The 25146-nt window shown below is 41.6% G+C and overlaps 1 protein-coding gene across 1 annotated transcript in view; it reads left to right on the top strand.

The window, feature by feature from the left end:
* The window catches only part of Fmn1 (formin 1), a 345263-nt gene that overhangs the window by 55697 nt on the left and 264420 nt on the right, over positions 1 to 25146 (top strand). Inside the window, exon 2 of the mRNA XM_050134444.1 lies at positions 14557 to 14732. Coding sequence (XP_049990401.1) covers positions 14557 to 14732 — 176 coding nt within the window. The remainder of the gene's footprint in view (positions 1 to 14556; positions 14733 to 25146) is intronic.

The raw sequence follows: 25146 nt of genomic DNA, 5'->3' as shown, positions 1-25146 counted from the left end.
CAAGATCCCTCTCACCCCTCAGACGGGTCTTCAGGAAAAGAACCAGGTTCCCTGTTTGCCAGGGATCTCGCCAACCAAAGGCCTACCTCTTTGATTTAATTGTCCTGGGGCGATCTGCTCTTGGTGTTGCACTGGTCCCTGTCGCCTGCGTTGTCTGCCACTGTGTCAGTACCCGCCGGTCCCGGCCGCTGCGCCAGCTACGTCGCCCGCCGTGCGCGTCCGGTCTTCATGATACTTTTAACAAGTATCTGTGCTTGTAAGCTTTGAAGTTCATCATGTTACTTGAAAAAATCTCATATTTTCAAATATTTCATAAGCATTGTTTCAATTTTATGAACTATAAAGAAAACAAGGCATTTTTTTGTTTACTGAGTTTAAACATTTGGCTTATTTATAAGTTGTCAGTGGTCTTAAAAAAACTGTTTTACTTTTCTCTCAATTTTTTGCCCAGCAATCTTGTCTACTTCCCATATCCAGGAGGATAACTATATGTTTTTCTTTGGGATGCTCACCTTCCTAGACCTGGATGGAGTGGAGAGGACCTTGGACTTTCCACAGGGCAGGGGACCCTGACTGCTCTTCGGACTGGAGAGGGAGGGGGAGAGGAGGAGAGGAGTGGGAGGAGGGGGAGAGAAATGGGAGGCTGGGAGGAGGCAGAAATTATTTTTCAATAAAAAAATAAAGAAAAGAAAAAAAAACTGTTTTAATGTGGTAGGGTTGATGTCTCATGTGTGTGACCCATCAGTGACAGCTCTGTGGAGCTGGTTCTCTCTTTCTGCCTTTTCAGGGATGCGGGGGATTGAATTTGGGTCCGCGGGCTAGCTGGACAATGCCTTTACTTGCTGGGCAATCTAACCAGTCCAGCAGTTTAATAGTGCATTTTCATTTTTACTGGATGTTTGCCTGTTAGAAATTTTATTTATGGTGAAATGCTGCAGTCATAAGTATATCATTGGTCTGTTTCCCAGTATTTGTCTTCAAACTGTTCCTCTGTCCTTCCTTCCTGTTTTTTTTAAGATTTATTTATTTATTATGTACAGTGTTCTATAAGCATGTATGCCTGCAGGGCAGAAGAGGGCACCAGATCTCATTATGGATGGTTGTGAGCCACCATGTGGTTGCTGGGAATTGAACTCAGGACCTCTGGAAGAGCAGCCAGTGCTCCCAACCTCTGAGCCATCTCTCCAGCCCCCTTTGTTTTGTTTGTTTGTTTGTTTTTTTGAGACATGTTCTCACTATGTAGAGTAGACTGGCCTCAATCTCTCGGAGATCCACCTGCCTCTGCTTCCAGAGTACTGGGATTAAAAATGTGTATCATGTTCTTTCCTGTTTTTATTCAATATAGCCCCCACAAAGTATTTAGACATGTGTTAATTTGTTTGTCAAACAAAAATAATGGGAACTTTCTGGGTCCAGTGCTCTGAGTGTCTTGGGCTAGCTTAAAGCTGATGGGTGCCTTCCTGCTTAGGACAGAGTGCCTTCATTGCTACTTGTTACCAACTTTGCATGCTATATTTTAGCCCTTCCAAATTCATGAGAGTTTGGTATTTTTATTTTTTTTCTTGTGTATCTTTCATTACTAGTATGTTAAACAGTCCCCACACATACTGATAAGGATATTTTTGCTTTTGTATTGTATTTTGTTTTTTTGTATTGAAAAATAAACATCACAGATGGCTGTGCTCTCCTTGCGCAGAAGTCCCACTGGTCTTGTTAGAACAAGGATGCCTTTTTAATTTCATGGATTGAGTTTACTTGTTACTAAATAGTTTATCCATCTTCACATTGCAGAATCTTGAGCCACAGATCAAGGGTGGGCCATTCCTGTCTTACTTGGAAATGTCCTGTAAATAGTGAAGTCATAGCACATCTTCTAAAGTCCGAGGTTTTCTCTTGGCTTAACCCTTGATGGTGGTCCATCTTCAGTATCAGATTGGATAACTTTCTCTTCTGCTGTCTGATTGATCATTGGAGACATTCATATTGGGAGGCAAGCAGCAATCAATATTGTAGGCTAAGGTCACTGACAGGGGCCAAAGGCAATAATGTGTGAAATTTAAGATGAATTGCTTTGGGGTTTTTTGTCTAGATTTACTTAGGCAAGGGAGTTGGTTAGGCAAATATTGGCCTTTTAGGATCTCTTTGAAGTGACCATCTAATGAATCAAGGAAAGGACAGTTAAACCCTTCTTGGTGAGAACATCAAAAGAGGAATGGGGTCCAGTTACATGTCCCTGGAGCTATCAGTTGACCTCTCTTTCCAGAATGGGAGAGGAGTCTGAGTGATCGGGTACTTCTTGGTTTATAGTGACTTTCTTATTCTTTCACTTTTGCCCTACTCTTTTTCTCCCCATCTTTATCTTCTCTAAGCTTAGCCTTGCTTCATTACTCAATAACATAGAACATTACATTATTAATGCAAATCTTCTAATAATTATCCATATTACATTCTTATAATTTCATAACATAATCATCTTTTCTTAATTGTAGGGAAAGCAAAATAATGAATCCTATCTGTTTTTTTTCACATTTTCATATTCTATTATCTCCTTTTTCCATTCATTGAAATGAGAGATGAATATAAGATTCACATCTATTAATTCACTGCATCTTCTATTGTTGCCTGTTTCTTCCTCTTGACAACTTTTACTATAATAACAAGTTGAGTTTCATATGTTTTCTGATTTCTTTTTAATCTGACAGGATACAGTTGATAAAAACCTGTCATTAAGTTCACAGGCAAAAAAAAAAAAAAAAAAAAAAAAAAAAAGACAAAGAGGTTAGTTAAAGGATGCCCTAAACAGGGTTACATTCTGTAACACTTTCCTCCTGGGCCAAGAAAGGCATTACTAATGAACCACAAAACCCTTCTATTGAGTCTGAAAAGTCATCTGATTTCTTGATAAGAGCTGTATTCTAACCATTCTTTCTCAACGCCATGGCATACAACCCAAGCACTGTTCTCTCTCTCTCTCTCTCTCTCTCTCTCTCTCTCTCTCTCTCTCTCTCTCTCTCTTTCTCTCTCTCTCTCTCTCTGTGTGTGTCTGTCTGTCTCTGTCTGTCTCTCTCTCTGTCTCTCTCTGTCTCTCTCTCTCTCTCTCTCTGTCTCTCTCTCATAGTTCTGGGCTTCAAGAGTTGACTGAAATATGTGAAATATCTGAACTATATGAGCACTTGATTTTTCTTTTAAAAGTGGAACCATGGAGCCGGGTGGTGGTGACACACACCTTTAATTCCAGCACTTGAGAGGCAGAAGCAGGCAGATCTCTGTGAGTTTGAGGCCAGTCTGGTCTACAAGAGCTAGTTCCAGGAACATGCTCCAAAGCTACAGAGAAGCCCTGTGTTGAGATACAGAGAGAGAGAGAGAAAGAGAGAGAGAGAGAGAGAGAGAGAGAGAGAGAGAGAGAGAGAGAGAGAGACAGTGCCATCTATATAGAACGGAATAGATCTGATGTCTTGCATTGCCAAACCTAAGGCTCTTCAATAATACAGGAAATAAATTCTATGAATGAAACAGAGAGAAAATGTGTAAGGGAGGTAGCAACAAGAGGGTCATTCTGCTGGAAGGATGTTAAGACAGATACCTAAATGGTTCAAAGAAATATGTCAAATGGCAAGATAAACACTTTTTTTGTTTTGTAGACTTCTGTAGATATTAAATAACGTTTTGTTAGATCAAAGAAGTAATACCTAACTTGAAATCTTAGGTACTATTTAGAGTTCAGCATTGCCTCTTGTTGCAGTTATGCAAGAACAACCCGAGTAAAAAACCTTGTAGATATTTTCTATTTATGAGGCTCAGACCATTGATTGTTTCTTTCAGTTTTATGGATGAAATTTGATGAAGAGGAAATTGTGATAGCCTTAGTTGGGGTTCTCTGAGTCACTTTGACTCTGCCTACTCTTTCTCTATATCTCTGTTCTGATTTCCCACCTGACTTTACTCTGCTAAGCCATTTGCCAAAACAGCTTTAATCATTATCCAATTAAAGGAACACATAGACAGAAGGATATCCCACCTCTCTCTCTCTCTCTCTCTCTCTCTCTCTCTCTCTCTCTCTCTCTCTCTCTGTGTGTGTGTGTGTGTGTGTGTGTATGTGAAAAGTCAACAATGGATGTCTTCTTTGATGACTTTCCACATTACTTTTTGAGACAGTCTCTTGGTGAACCTGGAGTTCACCTGTTTTGCCAAGTTGGCTATCCAGTGAGCAACAGGGATCTGACTGTGTCTGCCCTGCCCCTCCAGCACTGATGTCACAGATGCCTTTTTTGTGTGTGCCCTGAGGAGTGGATCTTAGGTCTTCGTACTTACAGAACAGGTATTTTACACGCTGACTTCCCTGATAGCTGTCTCCCTGACTTCCATCTCCCCACCTTCTTCATTGCTTTTTCTGAAGGCTACAAATATTAAGACTCAAATTGGAATTGTTTTAAAAATAGACATAATTTAACAATTTTTTTGCAAAGAAAATAGTGTTAAGTCCCTTCAGCAAAATAGCACCCTTACTAATTTACATCAAATTATCCAATTTTTTTATTTTACTATTTTATTCTTTCAGTAATTCACAGTGTCCTGGATTCCATGGCAAATTACAGAACTATTTTATGGTTAAATTAACTGGAAGCCATTGCTGCGGGAATAGATTCATGTTGCCTTGGCAATGTGTTCTTACTTCCTTTGCCAATTGGTTTCTCAGTGGCTGAGCAATGCTGAGTCCTCTGTAAAGTCATTTTATCCAGCCCTATGGGCTTGAGCAAACCTGTGGCTTTTTCCAGGAATTGAGTGCACTCCTGTCCTCCATGTGTACATTTTCATTTAAATAAAGGAAGAGTGCATTAATTATTTGGAATTTGTGTTCGTTAGCCGAGTCACCACTGACCTGTATTAGCCTACTTCAATTGTGATGATTCAGCCAGTCTACTTCAGGTCTGGATAAAGTGTGAAAGCCTCCCAGTATAAGCCCAGCTTCTGATACATTTATCACTGCAGTACACGGCAGTCCCAACCTTTTTGTTATACAGAAGCATTACTGACAATCTTGTGCTAATTTATGATTTATTCAGCAACCATAGAATGTAAGATCCCTATTTTACTAGTTAGTGGAATTTTTTCCAGTGAATGTTTACCATGAATTTGAGTACATTGGTAAGTCCTTTTTGGAGAAGACAGATATTCAGTTCTATTCTTAGAAGATATTTAACTCACTTCATGGATCCATTGCTTTCATAAAATTTTGGTTATGGAATTAATTTCCTTTTAGTAAATTGATTTTTCTACTGACATGCAATTTAATTCAGAGCTCTGATTTTTGGTGCAATAATAACCTTAAGACATAGCAAAATCATACTGATGATTGCAACAGTCCCCTGGGGAAGGAGCTCAAATATTGGTGTGATGTTAAAAGCAAGGTAGTTAATTAAACATGAGTTAGGGCTAATTTCATGTTTGAGCAAATAGATTCAGGGTGTAATGAAAAGAAACTGTAGTACTTTAGCTGACTAAAACATGCCAAAAAGACCCCAAGTCCTCCAATAATCTCCTACACAAAACTCCTTTTGATTCTTTAGTGGTTTTTTTCTGGATCATATACGTTAGAGAGAGGATCAGAAACACCAAAAATACTTGCAAGTGAGTAAAAGGAATATGAATGTTGAGCCATTCATTTGAGCTTGAATATGAATTCCTTATACCTACATGTTCTGCGAGAAAAAGCATCATATTTCTCTGTTATTTGAAGACATACACTAAGCCATGAGGGAACCAAAGAGATGTGTGCCAGCATCAAAGACTGGGAAGTACAGGGATGGTGATTCATACTTTGCCACTGGAGTTCCTTTTGGGTTAGTCAGACACTAGGTGACTTTGGAGAACAGCTGGCTTTTTCTAAGCTCAACTGCACAAGGATGCCAATTGCCGCTGCTGTTCAGTTATGGTGTTGCTACCAAATACGTCTGAGGAGTTTCCTGGACCTGTGCCTTTATCGATCTTAACGATGCTCCTCTTTTGTACCAATCGAATCATCTTCATCTGGGAAAGACAGAAGCATACTTTTTTTAAAAAAAAAAAAATCACTGCCTTATTTTTGGGCCATGTCAAATATCCCTGTTTTCTTTCAGTATAGATGATGAAGAGGGTTTGATCATTTTGATGAGTCAATTGCATTACGGCTATTATTCTAGATAAGTAGAGTGGGTATCAGATATCAAGGGTCTACATACATTTGTAAATATGAGCATGTTAGAGGGCAGGAAATAAATACCATTGCCAGTGCCAATAGCTCCATTTGTCAGAGTTCCTGATGGAAGCCTAGAGAGTAGGTTTAGAGAGTCCAGACTGAAGATAGTTTTAGAGGTTGTTTCTGAACTGATTGACCTAGTTAAGGAAACAAACAGGAGTTTATAGGTTTCTTGTGGGGGAGCCCTTGAGAAGACTCCAAGGACTGAAAGGGAAGTAAGTATCCACTATGAAGAAGGAAACTGACAAGCAGCGCAGAATATTTGTTTACATTAAGAAAAATGTGTCTTTTCCAAGGTGCCTTCTGGTTGGTTTAATAAAGAGCTGAATGGCCAAGAGCTAGGCAGGGAGAGGTTAGGCAGAACTATGGGGGACAGAGAGGACTCTGGGAAGATGAAAGGTGGGGACACCAACAAGACATGGAGGGAGTCAGACATACAGAATGAAAGAGAGGTTAAAAAAAAAAAAAAACAAAGTGTAGGTTGATTAAAGCAGGTTAATTTAAGTTATAAGAGCTAGTGAGACAAGCCTAAGCTAAGGGCGACCTTTCATACTTAATAATCAGTCTCCATGTAGTTATATGGGAGCTGGCTGGCAGGACAGAGAAAGCCTCATTACAGACAAGAACTGGCAGGATGGAAGAGGAACATGCAGTGAGGGCTAACGGAAGACAGCTGTCTCCAAGATCTTGGTGCAGTAGGCATGGAGTTACTCCCCCTTTCTCTTTTTACTTTCTAGCTACTTGCTTGTGGTATTAGGAGTTCTTCTCGGCTATCTGGCAGCCTTTGTTTGTCTGGATCATGTCAGCACTGGGAACTGATGATATATGTAAAGATACTGGCCTGGAATTTTATTGTAGAGTGAGCTGGAATGGCTGCCTTTCCAGGAACCTCTAATGAAGGCAGAGTTCTTCCTCTTGAGCTAGCAGCAGTGTTCAGATAGTATATGAGTTTTTTTTCTATAAGTTAACTATGTGTTTACTGTGTCCAACGTTCCCCTAGCCTAAGGAAAATTGCTATTAAGCAGAATGGGGGAGAGCATTCAGTATTGGGCAGGTCAATAAATTCCCATGATTTCCACAGTAATTGTGACCCAATATCTTCTAATTTTTCTTGTGATTTTAACACTTGTGGGAAAGTATGTTGTCTAAGTTTCAAATATTTAGGAATGCATTCTATATGTATCTAAAAATTGTATGATTTTTTTCAATTATTGAAGAGGATATATTCATAATATACAGTTTAGATAAAATCTACCGAGTTTTCTTTGTATCTATTAACTTTGCAGCATTATTTTTGAGATAGGACCTCACTACGTAGCCCAAGCTCTCCTGAATTTAGTGGACTTTGAACTAATGGTGATCCTCCTGTTTCAGCTTTTTGAGTGTTGAAGTTACAGGCATGAGCCACCATTCCTGACTTCTCCGTTGATTTTCTGTCACTCTTTTATGGTATTTAATAAGAGAATAATATTGAAGTCTCTTCATATGATTTTTAATTTTCTCCATTCATATCTGGTATTTTGTTTCATGTACTTTGAAGTCCTTTTATTAGATACAAACAATACAAATTTAGGATTGTTGTAATTTTTTAGTCAAGTGACTCCTCGTCATTATGCCATTTCTCTCTTTCCCATTCCTTTCAGTCCCTCTAAAGTGCTGTCCGTGCTCTGGCTTCTGCCTTCTGCATTTCAGTTCTGGCTGGAAGTGTTTCATAGTATCCAGTTTCTAAGTGCTTTTATAGTAGTTATTTTGTTAGTGGTTTTTAGCAATTTTATTACTGATTTGTTGTGGTTGCCTTACTTGTGGCTAGTTGAACTGATTTAATCCATGGGCTTATAATTAGAAAATTAAGGCTAATATGTCTTTGAATACTTTCAGCCCAATCACTGTGTCCCTGCTTATATGCATGCTAGAATGCTTAAGATGTCAGAAAAGTTGCCAGGGCTCCCTTAGTTTTTCCTTTGCAACCCAGAAATCAGCCTTTAGCAGAAATCCTGGGTCGTTGTGTGGCTTGTCTCACGTGTCCACTCTCCCAGGACTTATACTGCTGCTTGCCATTGGACATCTGACAATGATTGCCTCCTGTGGTTGGTTTAGCTGTGTCTGGCAGAATCTTAACTCTGGACTGCGGGTTCCGACTTCGGTTCTACTCCTTGTTTCTCAGTGAGCAAAGTTAGCGTCATCATTACTTACTCATCTTTAAAATAGGGAGATTTTTATGCCAGGCTGGCAGTATTGTTGGGAAGCACCACTGTCGTGTGTAATGTATATAAAGTGTGTGAAACATAATGAATTTCTTATATCAGACATTACTCACCCTTAGAAAAATCAGTTTGTTGGGAGCCTCGGTGAAGATTGCCTGGCACATGGCTTCTCCTCAGTACTAATGCCTGCTGGGGGAAGGGGTGTTGAAAAACTCTTGTGTCCAAGACACTCTGGCAAAAGCCAGTGATGTGAGAATCTGGAAGTTTCACAGAGACTTCTAACAGGCAGTTCTGCTGAGGAATTTGGAACATTGGGCACTTAAGGCAATAGCCACACTTCTCTGGCTGGAAGAGCAAAGGGTATTAGCGGAGAGCTTGGTGTTATGGGAGAGTATGATGTGCCTCACAGCCCCAGTGCTGGGAGAAAAAACACTCAGTGAAGGTAACTGGTCAAACACCTGGCATGGAGTTAAGGTTAAGATCAAAACTCACTTCTATAGCTACAACTGTCAGAATTCTGTATCAGGAAAATCTTTATTAGATCCAAGGGACCAGTCTTTTCCTTTCCTTTGCTAACAGAAATGAAATAATGGAATGTAGTTTCATATTTTTTTATTTCATGCTTAGAACCATATTTTATTCTTACCTCTTAGATGTTTACTGTTGGTATTAATAAATGACCCCACCCCTGACTATCTTGCTATGCATGATCTCCTCTCTGTGGATCTCAAAACCACTTCCAAAGTAGTCTTTTTAAAGTTCATTTTATATGTATGTGTTATGAGCCAATGCTTAGTACTTTACCATTTTTTAATCATCTCTCCTTAATTGTTACATTTATTTTTACACCAGCCTCCCTACTGTGTACCTATCCACATAATAATTGAAATAATATTACATAACAGGAAAAAGATATTATTTGGTTTTACTTTCAGGGACCAGAATTGTATGCTTCCTTGACTTTGCATCTAAGTGTTTTTAGTAATTGTATTTCTTATTAACCAATATACCTGGTTTTTGATAACATGGGCATTTAAAGTACCGACATCTATTTTCTTAAGCTCTCTGAGACTATACAGAGGGTCTGAATGTCTCGTGACTCCTACAACTTCCTAAACATCTTTTGGTCATGTTATACCAGTCTTTACCTAGAAGCATCGCCCCCTATCTCTACCCATTCCCAGTGTCGTTTTGCTGCTTTAACTGGGTGACTGCTATTAAGATATCCAGCATAACTATTTTTACAAATGAGTTTCCTTATTTCAGTCATATTTTTGCCTCATTTAGTGTCTGAATCCCTCCCAAGAAAAGACCATGTGAGAAGGTTAATGTAATTTTTACAGTGTATATTGATATAACTCTTTAAGGTGCTATCTCTTTGGAAGCTATGTCTATGAATAGGCTTATGGGTTTCGAGGATCGTGTATTTGATCCTCAATGAAGAAATGTCTTACTGTCTCCATTAAGGCCCCTGAGGAGCTATTATCAGAGCTGATCAGCCACTAATCTGAAGCTATTACATCAAATGATATTAATTATATTGGGGGGGGGGCTTGAACAGATTTGGGATCTACTTTACTGGAGTGCTTCCCCAAATTCTTATGAGCTCAATTATTCTCTTTAACTTCTTCGATACAAAGTTATTTATTCACACAAGTGATATTTAATGTACCTCCTTGCATGTATAATTTCTTTAAGCAAAAACTTATTTGTATCTCTTTTGCAATTCGTATACTCACAGCCTAGGAAATTTCCTGGAAGAAAATTATTTGGGTCCCAGCTCATTACCAGGCTCATCCCTACGATCCCACTTTTATTGGCGAGGAAGTAGTGATGTGAGGGCGTTTGGTAGCTTCAAGGTTAAGCTGTTAGCATTAGAGGCAGCCAGACGTCCCACCCGTCAAAGCCCTTGCCAATGCTCTTCCCCACTCCATCCTCCGTCTCTTACCTCAGCATCCCTATCTGTGGGTTGTCTATAAATAAGGCCCTGCTTTAAGTAGGATAGGAGACCTAGAAATTCACTTCAGCTTTGCCACTAATAAGTGTGCTGGAAATATTGAAACCCTCCTAGGATTTAGTCCCCTCACCTATCACACGGGTGGTTAGATGGGAAATAGAACCCTTCCTGCTCAATCGTGTTTCATTTAGTTTGATGTCAAATACAACTTTAGACATTCAAACATTTCATTCATTTGCTAGCTATGATCCGATCCTTTCATTGTAGGTTCTCAAACTGCTGTCGCCTACCCCCAGTCCTTCCTGCTTCCTGGTCTACCAACAGCCTTCCTCTACTTCCTCCTCACACAATTCCATCTCATGGTGGTGAGGACCTGGTAGTCCTTGCTCATGTTTCTCCTGGGATGTACTAACAAGACTGTTTTTTTTTTTCTTCAAAATTCTACCCACATTGGTAGTTCCATTCCGTGCTCTCATTTATCACTAGAACGGGAGATGGGGCATTGACAATATAGAGCATTGCATCTGACTGAAACTGACCAGAGACTGTACTTCTGCCAGAGCTAGGGGCATGGATTGACTAATTATAAACAGTGCTCTGTTACATTGCCCACACCCGTTCAGCCAGAGCAGGCTGCATGGCCAGATCCAACATGAACGCGGTTATGAGACACTAACTCTCATAGGAGTCAGAGACAGGAGTGAATCTTGAGTTCACACTGACAAAGCAGAGAGGGAGTAAGGAATTCAAACGGCGTATGTGTATGTCACAGGCAGAGAGACTGATGGCACTCGGGGAAGGTGGGCTGGGAACACTGCCTCCATTGTAAATGGCATGTTACGTTTTCTTTCCGTCTGCTTCCACCGTTTTGTTTACCGACAGCAGCCCCCAGGCTGATGTCATAGGTTAGCATCAGCCAAGTGCAGCTCATCAGTTGAATGGTTGGGGAAAGCACAGACGTTTAAAGGTAAGCCACCTTCCCCTTTGTGTTTCTGTGCTGTATGTCCTATTAACCATGATCACCTGTCAAATTAACCCTTGTGTGTCTATGTGGTCAGTCATGGGGCCAATGTACCACTGAGAGACATAACAACTCATAATAAATAGTTAATAAAGTCAGATGAATGATGTTAAAGGGAACGATAGTTGATTAAACTCATGACTCTTAGTGTCTCAGAAAGATTATTCAATGAAAATCTAACACACCTTGAAAATCCACTTGTACTAGAAACTAACGGTCAGTTGATTATGCTGACACGTTTACTTGTTTCAAGTTATTGTTTTCTTTTTTGTTTACTCAGCTGAATAACATGGGTATGGATGCTCTAAATAAAAATAGATATGTATATCTCTTATAAATCATTTATTTTTATATTATTGAAGCTTTTTTAAAAAATCTCATAAAATTGTTACTTACTCTTTTTTTTTTTTAATTTGAATTTGTCCTCTGTCCTTAGTTTGTCAAACTTCTGAGATAACAGTCTTGTGTAACTTGTTTCTGCCCATGTTCCCTTTCTCTCCTAATGATCCTTGTCAAAATTATCACACATCCTGGTTTATCTTGCATGTTTTCTTCATAGGTTATTGTCTGGTTAGATATTAGGCATCAGAAATTGGCTCTTTAAAATGAAAATCAAAGCTGGGCAGTGGTGGTGCACGCCTTTAATCCCAGCACTCGGGAGGCAGAGGCAGGCGGATCTCTGTGAGTTTGAGGCCAGCCTGGTCTACAGAATGAGTTTCAGGACAGCCAAAGCTATACAGAGAAACCCTGTCTTACAAACAAACAAGAACGAAAATCAACTCCAAAATTAAATTAATTTTTATTGCTTCTACTTAAAGTTCCTCTGTATAAAGAGTGGATTGGATTGCATGCCTCACTTCATTAATGTGGTGTTGGTTAGACACTCCAGGTATGTGTGTTTGCATGTGTGTTCACATAGTATGTACACACATGTGCATGTGTTTTAGCTGGGAACACAAGCCTTTGCTACTGTGTGAGTTCATCACTCTTTCATACCATTATTCATACTGCAATAATAAACTTAGTCTCACCAGACAATATGCTTTGAATGTCTTACCTGGGGTGCTGTACAATGCATTTTGTGATATATATTGTGTATTATATAGTTACATGAATCCATGCTACCTTCACCCAAGCCAGCATTTACTCCAAGCCAAAGTGCAGAGTGCAGGGATCTAAATGAGGGGTCCGGTTAGTACTTACAGACTTGAGAAGTGAGACAGTGTAGTGTGGACCCTCCATAGGTTTCCTCCTTTCTTAACCGTGACAGAATGTCCTGAGAGGAAGGATGAGTCTTCCCACAGTCACTAAAGCCACATGAGCTTCCAGTCTTCACAGTGATGGTTTCCTTCCCGGCTTGCCTGTGGAGGTGCTCCGAAGTTCTTTTAGGCATTAGCTTTTCCCCTGCCTCTTGAGAACAGGAGTTTGGGACACCACAATACATGACTCTAAGTCCACGCTGAGGTGACCAACTGGCTATATGTTCTATAGACATCAGGTATCAAGGGCTTCAAGTGGACCAAGGCTCATCTGGAGGTCCTGTGCCCTTGTGAAGAAAATACCCGAGTTCACTTTCCAGACACACATCCTACATTTGCAGAGGTGACAGGGAATTCCTGATGTCCTGGACTCTGATTATTTTAGTGGCTGGATGTGTTTTTTTTTAGGGGGGGGTAGCCTTCAGAGGACAACTGCAGAAACACTGTGACCTCTGTCACTTTCACTCGGAAGTCTGATTAAAACTCAACGAACCGAACTGAACAAGCAAACACAAATCCAACCCTTCAGTGTTCTCAACTTCTCTGCCTCTTAAAATGCTACTCCTATAAGGGAAGCATGCCACCTTGCAGCCCTTTGTGTGCTGAGTTATTCTCAGCTCGGGTTACTTGTGAGTCAGGTTCTCAGCTGGCAGAGGCTGGCAGCTGGCTTTGGAGCACAGCCAGAGCTCCTCTCGTACAGGATTATGTATAATAAACACCCTATCGCATAGTCAGTGATCCCCCTTGCAAAAAGGCACTGAGCCCAAGTTTTTAATGTCCACCTGGTTGCTCCGCGTTTTGCCGAGGTTGCTTACCAGGAACTCACAGTGGACCAGGAACATGAGTGCCTCAGAGGCCCGCCTTTCGTTGATCCAATCTTGTATTTTCCAAACTGCGTTCCAGTAGAGCACTAATGGCTTACAATCTGTTTTTCTCAGCAAATGCTTAAATGGATCCCATGACCAGATAAGTTTGGGGAGATCCCATTTGCTAGGTTTAGGGTCTTTTTTTTTCACTAAGGAGCATCTCAAGTTCTTTAGGAGACTGGCATAAACTAGGATGCACCAAGGGCTACAGCAAGTAGCTCTTTCGACTCTGACATCCTTTTTTTGCAGAACATGTGTTGCTATCTTAAGACTGTCGGTCAGAGACCATGTGTTAGTTTCTAAGAGCTTTGCCTCAGGTGTTCAACTGCCTGGCTTCCAACCACTGTGTCCTCCTCTCCTGATCTTAGGAACGTGAGACTGTTGTTCCTTCTCTGGGCTTTAGTTTCCCCCTTAAAATGGGAGCACTGCTGTTTCCCAACGCTAGGTTATGTTAAAATTTAAGACAGCCCTACTGTCCTCCTCATATAGTTTAGGTAAGGACCAATTGGCTGACTATTTGGAAAGTGAGAAGCATAAGCCCCAAATGGGTCGCGCATGCGGCTTTCCCTCATCATCAGACTGGCGCATGCCAGTAAGCACAGCGCAGAAAAGAGTCTGTCCCTAGAAATAAGGCACAGCCGCAGACCTAGAAGAGCAAATACATCCGTGACTTGGCTTGGGTGTGACACTGTGGAGCAGTAGAGCTAAGAACTCGTGCCTCAATTCCCCTGCCCCTCCTCTGTCTGATTTTATCGCGAATAGGCGCAAACAGCACAGCCTGGGCTGGCAAACAAGTCTGTGGAAAGAGCTAGCTGGCCAACCTTTTGGCAGTGTTTGAAGACCCCAAAAGAGTAATTGGAAAAAGCCCTTTTCAAGGACAGCAGACTCGAGAGATATAAACTAGAAAGCGAAGTCAGAATACGGAGACTGCCTTGGGGAGTTCCTAAACTTGCTGATGCCGTTGTGCCTCGTCTGCCTGCCGTGTCATTGACTCTCTTCCCTGTGTTCACGCAGGCATCACCTCCGAAGGCTTTCCCTGTGACAGCTTCAATGAGCAGACAGCTAACGATCTTCCCAATAAGGATGGAGGTGCTTGGGTCCTGGGTTACAGAGCCGGACCACCCTGCCCATTTGTGCTCTGTGAAGAAAGAGAAAAGTCAAATAGAAGTGAACTATACTTGGATCTCAATGTAAGTGGAAATCTTCGTGCTCCATCCGTGGTTCTTTGTGGTCAGCAGAGGCTTATTTCATATGTACTTCGTGTAAATTGCATATGTAACGTTGCTGAAGCTGTATTCTGTATGTGGATCATTATTTGGAAAAAAAAAAGTCAATGGGCTGCAACAAACCAAGGCAATCTGAAATCTGTGCACCAGAAGATGACCGGGTCAATAGTTTCTTGCCAGAGTACTCTGTCTCATTAGCTCTGATGCCTAAACCCCCTGTGGGAAGAAACCCATTTGCCACTAGTGGCTTAATATCATTGTACTAAAACTCGGCGAGCAACATATGCCAGCTGACAGATATGCTCTGCGTTTTCCAGTGAAACCCGAGTCACCTGTCTTCGTTGCACGTCTATAAACCTTTCTTTCTCTCCAGCTGCTCAAATAACAGCCCAACAAGTTGGTGGGAAGCCTGCCAAATACAGGACAACCCATTTAAAAACATAGACTTCTCCTTTCTCATTCTTCCGCATCCACTGACACAGAAGCATTGCTCCCCAGCATAAAGCATTGGGCGGGCTTTGCCAGTTTTAGCTGGCCTGATAGAGCTGCCCAAACCATCCATTCCCTTTCTCATTGCCCTCCTTTCCTGTGGTTTCCTGTGGCTTTTTCTATTTTGCAGGGTTTTTTTTTTATTCCTTTTGACAATCTCTTGTTCTCTGCTTCGTTATATTCTGATCTGAAACTACATATGTGGTGAGTGTGGGTTAGGCCTACGGTCATCTGGGTAACCCTGTGACTTTTAATAGGGGTGTATTAGATTTGGCATTTTTTAGATGGGTGGTAACCATTAACTAGAACTTTTCTTTTTTTCCAGAACCATACAATAATAGTCACTGAAGTCATTTCAGAAAAGCATTTGACTTAAAAAGAGAAAAAATGTTTTAATAAAAAGAGATTTCAGGGTTTGGAGAACTGTCTTGGTGGTTGAATACTTGCTGCTCTTGCAGAGGACATGGGTTCAATTCCTAGTCCCCAAATGACAGCTCACAACAACCTACTACAGCTTTAAAGTAGCTAACATTCTTCCACAGGTACCTGCGAGCAAAACTCTCTCTCTCCCTTTCTCTCTCCCTTTCTCTCTCTCTCTCTCTCTCTCTCTCTCTCTCTCTCTCTCTCTCTCTCTCACACACACACACACACACACACACACACACACATGTGAGGGGGAGGAATGGAGGGAGAGGGTGAAAGAAAGAGAGAGAGAGAAAGAGAGATTTGGAATAAAGTCGAAAGGGAACAAATTGACAGTTGATGCAGAGATTTGTACAGTCTCTTCCAGATGCTCCTTCCTTGCAAAGTCAAAGCTGGGATGCGCTCAGCTTAAGTGCAACAGTGACATCTATGGGCCAGTTATTTACATCTGCATGGGATGCAAACTGCAGGCAGTAAAACCACAGGCAGCCTGGAGAATAGCAGTGTTCAAATGCACTTTGAAAAAACGTCTTTTTCCTTTCATGATTGTAGTTTGTTTCATTGAAAATGTAATAAACCCATGTAATCCTGGTTTTCTTTCTCGTATGTGAATGAAATTATGTCTTTGCTTAATTTATTACAATTACAGGAATCGTACGTAGTCCTTGGAAACCATTTGAAACCGCTTGGGGGGAGCAGAATCAATTCATCAATTCTCAGCACAAGAATAGCACTGTGAAAGACTGATAATTTATCTTTCACTTTTCACGGTTCATGACATGTTTTCAGTGAGGATCTTTTTTTAAAGCAAGCATGCTAGATTTTACAATATTCTTCATGGCTTACCCATGCTGTTTTAAATTCTTAAGAGATATACTTTAAGTGATTGTATCATATCAAAGGTATGCCTGAATGTGATCATTTTCTCATTGAATATTGAATTTGCTTTCAATTTTGGAACAGTATTTATTTGTGCCCCTCAGCATTTAGAACTCTTTCCTTGTGATAAATATCTATTTTCTGTAAGTATTCTAGGGCGTTTGATAGATATCATTACCTAGAAAGGAAGCTCTTTTTCTAAAAATATGTACTAAAATATATTTAAATATATTTGCATACTGTATATTTAGAAATGTAATAAATATAAAACATAACTTTTAATAACTTTTAGTCATAACTTTTTAAAAGTGAGAGCAGTTTCTTAAGATTATGCAGGTCAGCACTTCCTACCCTCTGGACTCTGGGTTTCCTCTCTTTTTTTTAGGTTTTTCTCCCTTCTTCGGGCACTGTAACTTGAATCTTGTAGGTTTGGTGTTGTTATTCCAAGTGAGCCTTCCACATGAAATATTCTCCTACTTAGAAAATGTGTGTGCACCCTATCAAGAAGAAATGCACCAGGGAAGAGAGGCTTAGGTTTAGATACTGTGTTCCTCAGCTTTCTGTCAAGGTAGCTAACGTAAATCAAGCCTACTTCCTGCTGTGGTTTCCCGGGTGCTAGTCTGTGATCAGCTGGCTCCATTACGTTAGGTGTGTGATCAGGTAGACTATTATGGCGGGGGATACATGGTCAGGTCAGGCTGTTCACCTCCTGGCATTAGTTAGTAGTCATAGGGAGGTAGGGATGGAGGCAGGCAGGCAGGCAGGCACAGTGTCTTAGTCAGGGTCACTGTTGCTGTGATGGAATATCATGACCCAAGGCAACACGGGGAGGAAATGGTTTATTTCATGCATAGTTCCATAAAATAGTTCATCGTCAAAAGCAGTGAGAGCAGGGATCCTAACTGGGCAGGAACCCTAACTGGGCAGGAACCCTAACTGGGCAGGAACCCTAACTGGGCAGGAACCTGTAGGCAGAAACAGATGCAAAGGCCATGGAGGGGTGCTGCTTACAGGCTTGCTCCTCGTGGCTTGCTCAGTGTGTTCTCTTATAAAATCTAGGACCACCAGCCCAGGAGTGGCACCACCCATGATGGTCTGGATCCTTCCCAATAAATCACTAACTAGGAAAATGCCCTACAGTCTTGCCTATCGCCTAATTTTATGAGGACATTTTCTTTTTTCTTTTTTTCTTTTTTTTTGTTTTTGTTTTTCGAGACAGGGTTTCTCTGTGGCTTTGGAGCCTGTCCTGGCACTAGCTCTGTAGACCAGGCTGGTCTCGAACTCACAGAGATCTGCCTGCCTCTGCCTCCCGAGTGCTGGGATTAAAGGCGTGCGCCACCATCGCCCGGCATGAGGACATTTTCTTAATTGGGGTTCCCTCCTCGCTGATGATTCTAGCTTATATCAATTTGACCTAAAACTAGCCAGGACACACAGAGACAAAATATCCCGAGGCATACCCCCAGTGACCAACTTCCTCCAGCTAGGCCCCAACTCATTTAAGTTTCTACCACCATTAAGCTATGAACCTTAGAATAGATTAATCCATTGACAGGGTTAGAACCTGCTTGGTCCAGTCACCTCTCCAAGTCCCCTCTGAGCACTGCTTCATAAGGGACCAAGGCTTCAGCTCATGAACTTTGGGTGGTGCATGTCAGATACAAGTCGTCACAAAACTTAGGGACATAGAGGGAAATCTATCCCCAGGAAATAGTTTGATCAACATTAGACATTGGACCAGCACTGTTCTGCTTTCACATTTAAACATGGTTTCTAGTTCCACCCTTAGTCTGTGAGTTTCCTAAACCTTTTCCTACGGCTATGCTGTCTCTCAGTTATACATAAAAATGGTCACTGGAACAGTGAATAATTGTTGGGAGTTTAGCACCCATAAATCATAGGCGAGCCTGGCATTAGTCTGGGTTGCCAGAGTCCTCCATTCAGTTGGATAGTCATTGTTTAGTTACTAGAAGATCTAGGATGCCAAGTGTCTTCATTTTCTTTCCATGGCTGTGATAACATAACATGACCAAAAACATCTTGGGGAGAAAGAGATTTATAGTTTGGCTTTCATACGCCAATCACAGTCTATCACTGAGGGAAGTCAGAGCAGAAACTCAAGGAAGCTGGAGGCAGGAACTTAAGTAGAAGCCATGGAGGGCTTCTTAGTTCCTTTTTCCACCTGCTTTCTTGCTGCCTACAGGGCATCTGATGGAGGCACTTTTTTTTTCCCAGTTGAGGTTTGTTTTAGTGAGGGCTACTATTGCTGGGATGTAAACACCACGGCCATGGCGACTCTTATAAAGGCAACCATTTAACTGGAACTTCCTTACTGTTTGAGAGGTTTAGTCTATTGCCAGCATGGCCGGAAGCATAGTGGCATGCACGCTGGCATGGTCCTGGAGAAGGAGTTGAGAGTTCTGGATCAGGGTCCACAGGCAACCGAAAAAGAGAGAGCCGCTGGGCCTGGCTTGATCTTCTGAAACCCCAAAACCCACCCCCAGTGACAAACTTCCTCCAGCAAGGCCACCTCTCCTAATCCCTTCAAACAGTGCCAATCCCTGGTGACATAGCCTTCAAGTCTATGAGCTTGTTGGGGCCATTCTTATTCAAACTACCACGAGGTTCCTCTTCTCAGATGACTCCTGCTGTGTCAGGTGAACAAAACAGTAGCTAACACAGTGAGGAAATGTACAACAGAGTCGAATTACCAAACTAAAAGAATTAAAACAAAGGATTTTTTTAAAAAAAAAAAAAGGCGATCTCTTCTGCCTCCCTTTCAGTGTTTCAATGGAAAAGAAAACTGTGCCATTATAGCTGAAAAAAGAAAAAAAACCCCACACTGCTATGAAAATAGGAAACTTTTAGACTAAGATGGATCCAGTATAAAACCTGATTTTGCTATTCCTTGGGTATCTAATCTCAGACTTGACCTAATTCCTTTGAAATGCCCTATAACATCTATAAGAGTGTTCACTAGAGTGGCTGTTTAGAACATGGGACTATTTAAACGAACTACAATGAAGTTCTTTTTAAAACTTTATTTTTTAGTCACTGGCCGTGTCATAGGTGTGTAGAGACCACCTGAGTGGGGCTCCTGTTGACTGGTCCAGAGGGCACGAGATACAATGCTTCCTGTGTTGAACATACTTGCATTGGGCAGAGTTTATCTTTAAAAATGAGGCTAATGATACCTTTCTCGTAGCTCTATGGGCCAAATTTAGGCATAAGAAAAAAATTAAATAAATAAAGAGCCTGTCATGCGTACTGCTTAGGTTGTACATCAGTGGCATTCAGAAGAAACTCCTGGTTGTCCCTGAGCAAACTGTACAAGGCTATTCAAGACTGGTGAGGCTCACCCCAGCCAGCATACCCATCTCCAACCAGGGTTTCTGCCCTGACTTCCCTCAGTGATAGAGTGTGATTAAAGTATGAAAGCCAAAATATAAACCCTTTTCTCACCAAGATGCTTTTGGTCATGGTATTTTATCACAGCAATGGAAAGGCAATTAAGACACTTTGTATCCTAGGTCTTTTAATAACTAAACTCTGGTGCCTTCTGCTTTTGTGCAGGCATCTCTCATTTTCTTCCCACCTTCCCCTTTTTGTGTTGCTGGGGATTGAATCTAGAGCCTTGACAAGTTAACACACATTCTACAACTGGCCTATTTTAGTTTGTTATTTGAGACTGGGGCTCAGTATGCAGCCCAGGCTGGCTTTGAACTCATTGTGTAGCCTAGGCTTGTCTCAAACTTTCTTTCTTTTACCTCTACGTTTTAAAGTGCTGGGACTATAGGTCCACACCACAGCTAGCATGCCCACCTCCAAAGTGCCAGGACTATAGGTCCACACCACAGCTAGCACATCCGTCTCCATTTTGTTCTAGGTGTGTCTCTGTCTTCCCTATTTTAAGTTTGAAAAATCTATGAAAGGATTTGGGGAGTCGGAGTTTTGGAACTGAACTAATTTCTCAAGATAACTAGATAATGATGAAAAGAAATGACAAGACAAATATTACAAGTTATCTCTCATATGCAGAATCCAGACTTCCTGGAAACGTGAAAGGTTTCTCTCTACCAATGTTAAATAAAGCAGAAGCATGGGGTGGGTGAGTCTCTTGGAGAGCGGGGTCGAGGAGACCATGGGTTGAAAGAGACAAATCTGAACCAACAACAGCCATGCCGCATGTATGAAAATGTCCTAATGAGAACCATAATTATATATGCTAACCAAATAGCTAATATGATAATTAAGGATGGAGAGAAACAGATGCCTAGTTATAGCAGCCGAGAGCTGTCTGGAGTTACTATTTGGGAAGAAGGCGAAACAAGGCACACTAGGCGAGAGTAGTTTATTGGATTTCAGACTCTCTTGGTATCTTACCAGAAGCAGCTTTGGGATGCTTTCTCCACAGACTCTGCCTTCTGTCATAGTTGTCCCTGTGGCACAACGAACTTTCTCCTTGATTTGGAAAGCCCTCAGATCCTTCAGACGCTTGGTGCACAAATCCTGTCCCTTAATGGCTGCCCCTCCGACCAGCCACAAGTGGAATCACAGATTTTCTTTTTCCATTGTAGTTTATTTGTCATTAATAGTGAGTTCCCATTTCAGATAATCTTTGACACTGGCTCGAGGAACTCAGTCTTAGAAATATTTGCTAGTAAGAACTGCAGCACCAGCCTTGAAAAGGCCAGCTTGATCTTACCCTTCACACTGTAGGTGAAGCGGCACCTTTGAGCTCTAACAGACTGACTTAAAGACAAAAAAGAGAAAGGGAAAAAAAGGAAAAAGTATCAGAGCCATTATGGTGAGGCTGGGGAATCACAGACCTGTGACAGTCCTTGCAGGGTTGCTCTCTGTGCTTCAGTGGACATTCGAGGGAGGAATGGAAAGACACTAACTCTACAGAGTGTCCTGCTCCTGAAATGGGTACAGTTTGTTTGCAAATCCTCTTGGAGCAGAAGATATAATACAGAATAGAGTGAACTTAGTGACCTTCTGCAGAGTCACCTGAGAAAACCCTTAAGGTAATCCCTCTCCGAAGGTGGAAGAGATGGAGAACCCAACTCTGAAAACACTGGCCCTGAAACTCTCAAAGGAATCCCTCAAGAGAATTGACTTTGGAGTCCAGTGGAGTATAAATGAGACAGTGATTTGGGAGACCTTTAGTCCCTTCTTCCAAAAGCATGGATTCTGGGGACTTAGGAGGGAGCAACTCCCTGCCTGGACTGTCAGTTCATCCATCGTCCATAGAAATGTGTTTCCTATTGACAAAGACAAAACACAGTAAGCCTGGTAGATATGGGTTGAGACTACTAAGAAGGTCGTTTCCTTCCCATGAAAGCCTGAAGAACTCATGAAGTGCTATGGTCAGGCGTGGAGGGGGATGTCAAACACATACGGTTGTTGGTGTAATGCTCACAGCCACCATGACATAGTACTGTCATCCCCTAGGTGACAAAGCTGCAGCACAGGGAGCCTATGTCACTTGCCCAGAAGCAGGCTTATAGGTGCCGAGCTTGGATGCAGCCTAGGAACCAGAACCATGCTCCTAACTGCACACAGCCCTTGTTCATGGCAAGATCAAGGACACTCTGCTCTCTTCAAGTTTCATAGTGTGGCCAGTATCACCATTCTCTTTCAAATCCTCTTATGTTGTTTGTCCATATTTAACTCATTTTCATGGCGGAGCCAGCCTTAGAAATATTTTACACTGTTGTACAGGAAAAGGCCTTTATCACTAGAATTTGTCCTTGCAAAGTAGCTGGTTTTGTTTTTGTTTTGTTTGTTGGTTGGTTTTTCAAGACAGCAGTTCTCCTGGCTGTCCTTGAACTCTCTCTGTAAACCAGGTTAGCCTTGAACTCAGAAATCCAGTTAAAGGCCTCTACCACCACAGCCTGGTTATATAGTCTGATTTTTTTTTTCTATTTAGCTGATTAGCAGAAATAGCTGATGGCTATTATTGGGGTTGGTATCATTAGGAGAATCCTAAAGTCACCTCAGGCTTGGTTTACATTAGTGTGGACTCTCAAGTTTCGCTGGCATTACTCTGAACTAAGTGGAAACAATGTGTTAGAAGATGTGGGCAGCGTGCTGCAGGGCGGCCAGGAGATGGGGGCTCTCAGAGTCAGCTGTAGTCGCTGTTTAACTCCCCTGAACTTCAGATTTCTTCATCTTTAAAACGAGGTCAAGATGTCTGACTTGTAACGGAAGGTCCACTTTAGCCTCAGCTACACACACGTCCTTCCCCAATCCTATGATCCTTTCAATGAAACGTCACAATTGTAGATGTCATGATTTCATTCGCTCTCCCAATGTTATATCAGGTTTCATTTGGTGAACTGAAAGATACTCCCTGGACTCAGTACAGCCCACCTGCACCCATTATTTTCTCTTCATTCATAGTGATACAGGAGAGAGATAGCTCTCTGTCCATTGTAAGGGAAAGGGACCCAGGACAGACAGTGCAAGTTGCTCACATAAGTAGTAGAATGGAGGTTGGAATTAAAAGGAAGATTAAAGGTTAAGATGAGAAAGTCGAAGACACTGAAGAAGAAGAGGTCTAATAATTGGGTATAATCAGGCTAGACAGAACAGAAAAAGCAGGGGACAGAGCTCTAAGCCACTGACAGCAGGCCACCAGGCCCACTCGGAAGCTCCCGAGGAATGACCACAGAGCAGTACTGTCCTTCTGTAAATATTCTTACTTTCTAACATAGCTGATTGTTGACAAACTAACAGTAATAGGAGACCACCCCAGACTACTCTATCAGGAGCTGAAAATGAGGTAACCAAGAAAGACTGCAGCTACATCTTAGTGACTGGGAGGGAGTTAGCGCTTTGCCATGGTAAAGCTACACGTTGCCCTTGTAAATAAGAGCACAAAGAAAGTCTAGTGTAGCTGACAGCTGTGAGACATTTGCAAAGTGGGAAGGTGGCAATGTGGGTCAAGTGACTAACAGCTAGCAACAGTCAGTGTCAAAGCCAGAGTCAGGGCTGGACAGAGGGAGGCGTCATTTACCCTGACTGTGAAGGCAGTCCATCAGCAGTATGTGATCAACTCCCAGGATGGGCCATGGGCACAGGCATAATGAGTCCAGGCCCACCATTGGCTTAGCCCTTGAAGACCCAGAAAATTAACTAATCTCAGGAGCGATGATCTTATTCTCTATCTAGTTTCTGCCACAGCCCTACAAATCTTCTAGAAAAGGAAACTTCAATGGCATTTTCCTCTCGTAGAAACTCCTCTGCTGGAAGTTTCTCTCAGTTTGCCTTCATTTCTGACTTTTCTGTAATAATTTTCCTAAATGAATAATTTAAATTAATTTCAGATAATAATTTAATTATTTAAATTATATAATTGTTGAACATTTAAATAAATAACTATTTAAATAATTTGCCCTGAAGTTCCAGCAATGTAAAACCATAGTCATTTTCTGTCAGTAAGTTTTTGTGACGTCTGTCTCTGTGTCATCCCAAAGGAGAAAGTGTACCTCAGACCCTAAGAAGAGTCTGCCACCTTTGTAATTTAAGACCGGGCCATGTATGGTGTCCTACGAGAGCCAGAAGGAAGTCAAATTCTGAGGTTCTGAGAGTGGTTAAGAGTGCATTCTTGAGTCAAATTCTGGTTCCATTGTCCATTGGCCCTAGAAACATGAGTTACTTCATATTTCTGGGTCGGTTTTCTAGCAAGAGAAACAGAATCGATTCCAAGCTAGAGCGGCTGTCTCTATCTAATGAGATAGTATTTGCAAAGCATTTAAAACAGTGCTTGGGCACGTAGTAAATGCTCGCTTCTAGATATTACTTTGTTCATTCACAGCCACTACCCTATGAAACTCTACTCAATTAAGTTCTGTTCACTTTGATTTCTTAATCTAAAATAAGTTCAATAAAGCCTTACTACCAGGAGCGAAGGGGTGTCAATCCAATAATCCCCAGATCTGTTTTCTAAGAAACTGTGTTGGTGCCTGTGGATAATGAGGGGACACTGAAACCCTGTAAGTCTCCTCAGTACTATGGTGTAGAGGGACTAACGACCCCTTCCAGCTTGTATTTTGGCTCAAGTCTATGGAGGTGCCTGAAAACTTACTCTGGAAATCAGTCCTAAGATATATATGTACCTGAGCAAACGAAACATCCTCAGAGAGAAGGAAAACACCAGGTGTGCAAAACTCCTCCTCTAGTCCTGCGTTCTCTGTGTGGAGCTCTTGAAACTGGTGTAATGATCCCTTCTTTCCACAATCTCAAAGAAGGCAGATTTTTATCAATAGACATTTCCTCTAGAGCGGAAGCTTATTCAGAATGACACCATCAGATCTCCCCTTGCCCCTTTATTTTGCCCCGATGTTCACTTTGATTCTGTTGTTTTGCTCTGCTGGAGACTGAGTCCAAAGCCTTGTGTGTGCTAGGCACACATCCCACGGACTGAGCTGCAGTCCCTGGCACCACACCTTTTCCATTTAGGTCAGTTAGTCATCCCAAAATGTCAGTTGGGGTCATCCAGAAAGGCTCCGTTTCAATTATGGTTTGTTCTTTTTGTTCTTTCCTATAAGGTCTGTAGGAATATACACCCTCTTTGGTTATG

Source organism: Alexandromys fortis, unplaced genomic scaffold, assembly GCF_014885135.2.
Source record: "Alexandromys fortis isolate MF-2015 unplaced genomic scaffold, M_Fortis_MF-2015_v1.1 scaffold_6, whole genome shotgun sequence".
NCBI classification, from domain to species: Eukaryota; Metazoa; Chordata; class Mammalia; order Rodentia; family Cricetidae; genus Alexandromys; species Alexandromys fortis.
Note: the sequence above shows the minus strand (reverse complement) of the source record. Positions and strands in the feature narration are given on the sequence as shown.